The 9398-nt window shown below is 36.8% G+C and overlaps 2 protein-coding genes across 2 annotated transcripts in view; one reads left to right on the forward strand and one right to left on the reverse strand.

Annotated features, from left to right (window-relative positions):
• Positions 1-402, reverse strand: part of LOC104941344 (deoxyribonuclease-2-beta) — a 9142-nt gene extending 8740 nt beyond the window's left edge. The window contains exon 1 of the mRNA XM_010766432.1: positions 246-402. Coding sequence (XP_010764734.1) covers positions 246-355 — 110 coding nt within the window. The 5' untranslated portion in view covers positions 356-402. The remainder of the gene's footprint in view (positions 1-245) is intronic.
• Positions 403-2808: 2406 nt separating this feature from the next.
• Positions 2809-9398, forward strand: part of uox (urate oxidase) — a 9208-nt gene continuing 2618 nt past the window's right edge. The window contains exons 1-6 of the mRNA XM_010766433.1: positions 2809-2890; positions 3859-4071; positions 4805-4921; positions 5230-5308; positions 5717-5903; positions 6101-6224. Coding sequence (XP_010764735.1) covers positions 2870-2890; positions 3859-4071; positions 4805-4921; positions 5230-5308; positions 5717-5903; positions 6101-6224 — 741 coding nt within the window. The 5' untranslated portion in view covers positions 2809-2869. The remainder of the gene's footprint in view (positions 2891-3858; positions 4072-4804; positions 4922-5229; positions 5309-5716; positions 5904-6100; positions 6225-9398) is intronic.

Genomic DNA, 9398 nt, shown 5'->3' on the forward strand with positions numbered 1-9398 from the left:
GATTTTTAAATTTTAAATTTTATTTTTTTAATTACAATCAAACATGTGGGAAGAGGGGGGGCGGCGCCCCTAGCGCCCCTATGGGCCGGCCGCCACTGAGTATAACATATGTTTAGCTCCAAACTAGGTCTATAGAAGTAAGTAGGAAGCAAAGTACAAACCAAATCTGATTACCCCAAACAACTACATGGATTTTCAAGCAACCTGACTAACAAACTCTGCTGTAATGAATCATATCAACTCACCAATCAACTGGTTCACCAGCTTCATTTCTACAGGAAATGTCAGTACTACTCACTGTGCAACAGACACACAGGATAATGATCTGTAAGCGTGAACTGAGGCACGTGTCCATCCTGAAGGCGAGGTGAACACAAAAGGGAATTAGAAATCTTTTGTGGTGTGCTTTATGATTGAGTAACTTTGAGAGTGAAGATACAGCTGCATATAGATGCAAAACAGGAAGTCACAAGATATGGTCACATGATGGGAAGGTTTTTTGGGGCTATATTTAATAAAATAAAAGGTTTGGAGGCTTTAAATTGCCCTAATATGTGGCCCGTTACACAGATTCCCCTTTTAAAGGGTTATTAAAACAGTTTATCCTTTTTAAACAGTTATTCACATTTCAACTATTTCACCGGTTCCCTCCTGGAAGATTCTCAATGCAACCACAGTGACCTTTTTTGTTTTGTTGCAATCGTATCGAATTTGAAACTTACTGAAATGGAAAACATCTGGTCCAAATGTTTCCTTTACCTTGTAATAAAGAAGTGAAATACAAATCTTTTACTGACATTTGCATTCTGTTTTTCTGCCTGTAACTTTTGGCTGACATCAAACTAAATCAAACATGTTGCTGAAAATAAAAAATAAAAAACACAAGGAATAGACAAAAGACGTTTAAAAACTTTTAGAGATAAGTACTTTTTTGAAGGTTATACAGAAGACTACATTTAAACTAAACAAATAATATATATTCCTACTTCAATATGACCTATACTGTATGTGCAAGAACCGGAAAAAGGTTTTAAAAATCAGGGAACATAGTCACTTCCTCTAAAACAAACAAGCCCATTGACTTTGTGGCAGCATGTTCAGACCACAAAAAAATGGTGTCTTTCTTTGCATCTCTTTTCTCTCTCAATATAGTCTTTGGTCACAAGGGGGTTTAGTTTTTAGAGAAAGTGAATCAAACGTAAAAACACAACTGTTAAAGATAAATATATCCTTTTTGGTCCTCACACATGGGTGAGACACACCTGTACAGAAACTGTATTAGCAGATCGTATCCAGAGTTTTACAAGTCATTATGTTCACATAAAAAGGGACATCTATTAATGTTATCTGGATTGATTTCTGTATATTTTAAGATATATCAATACCACTCTCTAAAAAGGTCCCATTAACAGTATAAAGTGTAAGTAATCAGTTTTACGTTAATAATGACATATTTGTAAAAAGAAAAGTGAAGGGAAAAATGTAGGCTAAGGCCATATGAATAAAACATATAATAAAGTAATATACATTTGTTGTAGACAGCAATTGGAAATTAATAAGTTCAATGTTAACAGGAATGTGGTAAATGTACGAGTGTGAATAAATAAATACATATATAAACAGAGGTCTAAACAGTAAGTAAAACAGTGAGTATGAAATGTAAAATGACAGCTTAGATGTAAAGTTAGGCGCTCAGGAGATCAAGAGATCAAATAAGAACAACTTCTTCGGTTGCCAGGTGGTGAAAAAAAATCCTTGTCTGGTTTGGACTGTTTGAACATTTACCTTTTGGAAAAGGTCAATTTTCAGAGAATCAATCAGAGGTCAGGGGTTCAATCCCAGTCAACATGTCGGAGTGTCCTTGGGCAAAAATCCTTACCACAAACTGCACCCGTAGGCATGTTTACAGTAGTGTGAGTCGCTTCGGATAAAAGTGTCAGCTAAATAACATGTAATTTAATAATAAAGTAATACATATCTTAAATATAAAAACTGCATATTGATGGTTTAAAATAAGGTGCCCAACCCATGATAATTTGTTAATGACTGAATAAGGCAGGCTTGATGTTTATCAAACTGAATTTGATACTTCTAAACCATTATAAATGCTATAAAAATTTAGTTTTTTTGGTGTCAAACTGATTTAACGCAGAACATTTAGACACCAAACATTTCTGAAAAATACAGTTTACTGTAAATGGTAAACAAGACAAACAGCCGAGTCATGTAAAAAGCCGCGTTATTAAAAGGATACACAAAGGCAAATAAATTAGATTAAATATGTATCCAAAGACAATACAATATGTGCAAATCATATTGACATTTTGTTTTTAACCATATTATGGAGCTTCCAAACCATCAGCCCAACCATTGGTTCATTTACAGCTAAACATGGTAGACAATCGAGTTATCTAACAAAATAGGCTTACTTATTTATTACGTATTTCAAAATCTGGCAACCAGAAATTTGATCTACATATATGTAGTATTACAAATAACTCAACTAAATGCAAAAATGCTTTACACACTGATAGATGAAACCACAGTGAGTTTAGAATACAACACAACAAAAATGTCTGTATTTATTGATAAGAAATGTACTTGTGGTCTTCTCTGCAACTACACGTGTGTGTAATAAAGCAAGAGAGGGTGTGTTGGGTGTATACATCTGCATGCCAAAAATTTGAATTACAGACGTTGCAACGGGTAAGACGGGTTGAACATTACCTGACATGCAACTTTCAATAACAAAAAGAAAAGAGCAAAGGTGGCCCCGCCCTCTCTACAAAATCCTCCTCAATGGGTAGAGACACCTTTTGCTGGAGGAACAGAGGACAGACAGGCAGCAGGTGAAGGAAGGAAAGTTACCATGGCAGCGGCTTCAGATCAGGTAATCATTCATCATTTTTACAGAAATTAAAACAAAGAGATAAGATGTGTTATACTCTATAAGAGGACACTTTAAATTATTCAGCTCTGGTTATCTCAGGTTTGGGGTGAATGACCATGGAGCGACTGTGGGACAAACCAGTGGACATGTCTCATACATATAAATAAAGTAAAGTCTAAATCACAAACTATTGGTCTAACCTGATGCTGTAAACAAAGAGTATATACATTTTTACAGCCTAAGGCATATTTAAGAATGTATTAATGCAACGCTGAATTAAATGTAAGACCAAATTCACCCCACAAAAATTGAAGAAAGAATTGGCATCCATGACTGATAGTTAGGAAAAATTATTTATTGCAAAATGAACTATTTCATTATGTAGCTGTTTGCTAGCAGATACAAATAAAAACATTTAATATATGAGGCATGTCCTGATCTGCACCATGTTAATGCCTGAGGCATTTACAAAATTATTTTAAAAAAAAGTTATTTTGCAGTTAGAAATTGCAATGTCTTTTGACGTATAAGCATTTTAAAAGACTTTGAAAATGTATTTGGTTAAGGAACTTTATTGCACATTAAAGTGTTATTTTTAGATTTATGAATTCAATACCTTTTTCTTTCTTTTTTTACTTTTTGAGAATCTGCAGAGACTCTGAGTTAAATCTTAATGTTGGTTAATATTGATTTATTTATTTTAAATGTGTCCCTTTGTGGATACCAGGTTGCCACATGAGGCTGCTACATCTAAATGTGTCATTTCTGCTTCATCAAACACTATGTAAAAGTTAAAACTATGTATATTTTGTATTGTGTTATCAACATTACTACATGGCCGTTCCTATATGAAATCTAATTGCACAGGGATGTTAGCAAATGTGACACACTAGTAAATAAAACCCCCTGCAAACACTAATAATTAAACATGCAGTATGAATGGAAACTGAAGTTCTCTGTGTCTGCAGAATGTGGAGTTTGTGCGTACAGGCTACGGCAAGAACAAAGTGAAGGTGCTGGTGATCAGGAGACAGGGCAGCCATCACTACATCATCGAGCTGAAAGCTGACGTGGAGCTCACTCTCAAATCCCGCAAAGATTATCTAACTGGAGACAACTCAGACATCATCCCCACCGACACCATCAAAAACACCGTCCATGGCCTGGCCAAGCTCAAGGGGGTATGGTCCTCCTCCAGACCGTCCACTACACTCTTTCCACTTTCTACTCGTGTCACACTTCTATCACTCCATTAAAAACAACGTCTATCCGTTGTTAGTAACAAAGGGCGGTTGGGACCTGACTCTCCACTCTGTTGAATTGTTTACAAAAACAGTGTTGTTATCATCCCATTTGTCTGTCACTGTTAAGATGTAATTCTTATGAGATAGGAACACGGTTGAATTGTTGCCATACTTTTGACATACAAATCTAAACCCCTTACCTACCTACCTTGGCTATCTTTGTTTTTTGACAAGAAAAGTGAAAATAATCTTGGCAGTGTGCATTCATTTGGGTTGGGGAAAAAATACCTTTTTTCACATTCAGGAGAAGACAAATATTTATGTATTTGTCAGGCAGTTTTAAACTGAACTAAATGCAGTGACACAAAAGTCTGGGGAGAAATTCAGCAGCCTTCCTGTAAACAAACTGTTCTGTTACATATCCTTATTGCTCCTTTTAAAGGTTTATTTGTATATTCAGAAAGCCTTTTTTTTAAACTAGGAGACTTCTACTAAAGTCACTATTTTACCTCACTATACTGCCAAAGTGAACCTTGTCCACCGTTGAGGCAAACACACACTGATCAAATACAATCAAGGTTTAAAAAACCCTGACCTTCCTTTATGTTAAATATTTAGATATTTTTAGATGCTTTTACTTACAGCATGCTTTTTATGCTCCTCTATTCAGGTTAAGACCATTGAGCAGTTTTCTCTGGATATCTGTCATCATTTCCTGACCTCCTTCAACCATGTGCTGAAGGCCAGAGTTCACATGGAGGAGGCTCCATGGAGACGGTTGGAAAAGGTAAAGCACAGGGTTCAGTGATCAGTTATAAGATATTTTACTTTTCATGAAGGGAAAAGCACAAGTGGAACCAATGACACTAAAGAACTAAAGTCTTTTTAACCTTAGAGCACACCAAGCATCACTGATGGATGATGGGAAATAATTGTTAATCCGTGGTCATTATAATCAGTTTCAGACATGCTTTTTGGGCATGACATATTGCCATGTGTTTCCATCATTTCTATTTTTTAAAGCAACACCATGAACACCTTAAATAATTTGAACATGATTTTCACCACGTTTTCCATTGTTGTATGGTTTCTCAGAATGGGGTAGAGCATGCTCATGCATTCATCTTTAGCCCTGAAGCTTGTCGCTTCTGTGATGTTGAACAGAATCTCAATGGTAAGCACAACACCCACTTCACCTTATATAGTTAAAAAATCCATTTCCTAGTTTTTTGTTAGGGGCTTCATAAATCTCATGTGACTGAGTTTAAACTTCTAAAGATAAACCATCTTTGTACTTGCCTGGGCTGGGATCAGACGGTGTTATCTTGTCGCACCCTCGATGATTTTACTAGCTAAGAAGTACATGTGAAAAATGATTTGGAGTAATTGGATGCCATGGCCTCATCTGTGTCCAGTTTGAACTAAAGTCTATTTGGTTTAGATGTTTTGGAATTATTATAAACGGATGAGTTTTATGAGCTTGGCATTGCTGCATATCACTGATGCTGATGACGGGCTTCAGTCATATCCAAATGTTACCTGATGTTTATGATAACTGCATACTCACTGACTCTGTGCACAGGCATCCCGGTGGTACACAGTGGGGTGAAGAACATGACGCTGCTGAAAACCACCCAGTCTGGCTTTGAGGGTTTCCACAAAGACCGCTTCACTACTCTGCAAGAGACCAAGGACAGGTGTTTCTGCACCTCTGTCATGGCTAGGTGGCGCTACAGCAAGAGTCAGGATATCGACTTCGATGCTGCATGGTAATTATCTGTGAAGAGAGTTGCGTAGGACACAATTAGGCTTCAATTCACATCTTAGTTGCCTGTAACTTTATCTGTCAAAGAAGAAGAAAACAAATGTTATGAGATCTGAACACAAAATAAAAGGAAAATAAGAAATACTAAAGTGAATGAATAATAATCTCCTAATTTAATGACTCACATCGCTGTCCTCATAGGAAGTGTGTAAAGGAGACGATCATTGAGAAGTTTGCTGGTCCTTATGATCTTGGAGAGTTCTCCCCCTCTGTGCAGAAGACCCTTTATGAAACACAGGTTCTGGTCCTGGATCGAATTCCTGAGGTAAGTACACATACTCAATTACAAGATTAATATCAAACCCCTAGGTATAATTTGTTTAAAGGTAACATATCATGCAAAATGCACTTTTGTACGTCTTTTATACATGAATATGTGTCCCCCGGTGTTCCAGGGAACTCACCAAGTGTCAGAAAACACAACCCTCTCTATTTTCCTCCATACCCAAATCTCTTAAAAAGGGGCTGCAACGGATCTGATACAGACTGATCCAGATTTGAACCTTTATATGACGTCACAGAAGTGGCGCTACGGCTATTGGGCCAACTCCACCAATCAGGAGGAGACAGCCACAGACATTGTTCGAAAGCGCTGGAGACGCTGTAGTACATATGCCAGGCCTGTAGATGGTGCTGTTCTCACAGAATCAGCCCATGCAAAGACAGTGTTAAATTGAGCGAAATGAGGAATGGCTAAAATGCATGATCTGTTTGGTATTTTGAAAAATAAAAAGTATAAATATGCCTTATATAGGTATGGTCCTACACTATATTATTCAAATATAGCATGATAGTTCCACTTTAAGAAATAACAAAAGAAGTAAGCAGGAATTTAACAGTACATGAACAATCCGTGTATCTACCGTCCAATTGTTTTTCTTTATTTAACACGTAAACGGAAGAGCGTTTGAGAGGCGTTTCTACTTTTTGCTTTTTACCTTACTAAATGGTCTAATGGTCATTGGAGCGAGGGGCGGGGCGAAACTCACAGAAGTGATTTCAAAACAAAAGCGGTGATAATATTATAAACAAAGGGAAACAAGGTGAATTTAGCGATCACAACGAAAACGGCCAAGACACATATTGAGCCCAGAAAAGGGATGTTACTAAGGGCTGTAAATATAATAAGCCTCTGTCTAAAATGGACAACATTGTTAGGAGATTTAAACTATACAGCGATTCTGCACTGCGGTCACTCAGCCGCCTCTCGTGTTTGTTTTTTCAAATCAGCTGCTCTTCATTATTCCTGCTATATTTGACGAGTGATACAAATATGTTTTACCACAAGTTCTTAAGAAAACTGACAGTGTCTCTGCTCAACAACAACTAACGGAGGAGGAGGAGAAAAGAGAGATACGTCAGTTTCCTTAAGAAACTTGTGGTAACAAATATTTGTATCACTCGTCAAATATAGCAGGATGCAAGAGCAGCTGAATTTGAAAAACAAACTCGAGAAGGCGGCTGAGTGACGCAGTGGCAGAATAGCTGTATAGTTCAACATCTCTTAACAATGTTGTCACTTTTTAGACAAAAAAGAGGCTTTACAATTATATTTTACACGCCCTTAGTATTCATCCATTCTCTGGGCTCATATGCTGTCTTGGACCGTTTTCGTGTATCGCCTAATTCACCCCTCGTTTCTTCTTGTTTTATATATTTAATCGCCCGCTTCATTTTTGTTTTTGAAAATCACTGTCCGTGAAGTTTCGCGCCCCGCCCGTCGCGTTCCAAAATTGAACCATTAGACCGATCTTTTAGTTAAAGCGTTAAAAAGCAAAAAAACGCCCTTTTCAGACGCTCCTTTTCGCCGTTTTTTACAGGTGGTTTTTAATAAGAAAAACCAAATTTGGAACGCGAAGAAATACACGGAATTTGTTTTTGTCAATGGCAAAATAAGGGGGGGGAACTTAACTCATCAATAGAAAACAGGAAACCTCCCACTTGCCAAGAGTCACACTATTTCAAATATTCCTTTAGGGTTCGCAATCAAGTTTTTTTTTGGGTTTGATTCTTGTTTTTTGTTTGATTATCTTTTGTTTTTCTAATGTAATTTGAAAATCTAAATCTTTTCAAAAGGTAACTAAAAAAAAGTATATGAACTTGGCAAGGACAATTGTTCTCCTTTGGTTAATTTTTTAATGCGCAAGAAGAACTACCTATTATTAAATTAAAGTAAGGTTTTTTTTTAATTTGAGTAACCATTTTAAAAAACAACAACATTTTTGTTTTTTGGCAATATGAATTTAAAGCTTTTTTTCCTCCACTCATTATTTCAGAATAGAACAAAAATAAAATTATTTTTTATTATACATTAAATATATTTTTGCTTTAGTATTTTAAAAGCCAAAAAACGTTTTTTTAATCAAGTTAGCAGTCAATACAATACGTTTTTTTTTTTTAACGCTTAACCCTTGAGATTTACTTTACCTACCTTAAATTATGCCCAAAGAAGATGCTTGACTTTTAAAACTCTAAAACACTTCAATCACACTCAGTTCACATACTATCTATTCTAAGCGGGCCAATGGAAAATTCTCCTCCAAAAGACGGGTTAACAAATAATTGTTATCCCCGACTGTTGCGTCGCCTCGGCGATCTTCTTGCGTCTTGGCCATTGTTGTCGCACTGAACACACGCTGGCAAAAGAACTTAAGCGACCGGCTCCAAGAAGCACGTACGATACTCTGCGGCATCCGCGGAAGTGGGCAATAACTCTCCGCTTACCAGGCAGGCGGGCGGGCTGTGGGATTTTTCATTTAATGGACTGAAAGAAAGCCTGCCCCGGGCCTCCAAAACTCAGATGTTCAAGTCATGACCAATTGATTGACAGTTTTTAGAAATTAAACCTGGCTCCATATCTGGGGATACCAGAATACTGTTTGGTGAATGTTGACATGTTTGTAATATCTGATTAGTGAGTTATAAACAGGGTAACAGAAGATGCAGAATCAGTCGCCAGGGGCGCCTAGCTGTGAGGGTGTAAATTCCAGAATGGGAATACCCAGAGAAGTGTGAACGCCTTGTGATAATGAAAAACAATTTTGTAATTGATTTGCAACAGGGGCGTTATTAAAGTCACTGAGGTTTGAAAGGTAAGAAAGAACATGATTATCAGTTTAAGGCTAAAACATAGTAAGTCGATTGACGACAGAATTTTAAAGTTTAGCACAAACAATCATTTTAAGAACTTAACGCCTGGTTAAATAAGATACAAAAGCCATAGAACTAATATATTGTAATTTAACGAGTCATTATGAGAGAGATACAATTTAAAATTTAAAATTCATGAATAGAAAAGACATTTGAAATGACATGTATGTGGATTTCTGGTATTCATTTTTTTCAGTTTGATAATATCTAAGCACTGGTGGGTCAAACACCTGAGGGCCGCCAAGAGCCGCTTGAGGGCGTAGACTTGAGGGTGGGTTATTTCACGTAT

The sequence above is a fragment of the Notothenia coriiceps genome, unplaced genomic scaffold (assembly GCF_000735185.1).
Source record: "Notothenia coriiceps isolate Sejong01 unplaced genomic scaffold, NC01 NC01_scaffold00003315, whole genome shotgun sequence".
NCBI classification, from domain to species: domain Eukaryota; kingdom Metazoa; phylum Chordata; class Actinopteri; order Perciformes; family Nototheniidae; genus Notothenia; species Notothenia coriiceps.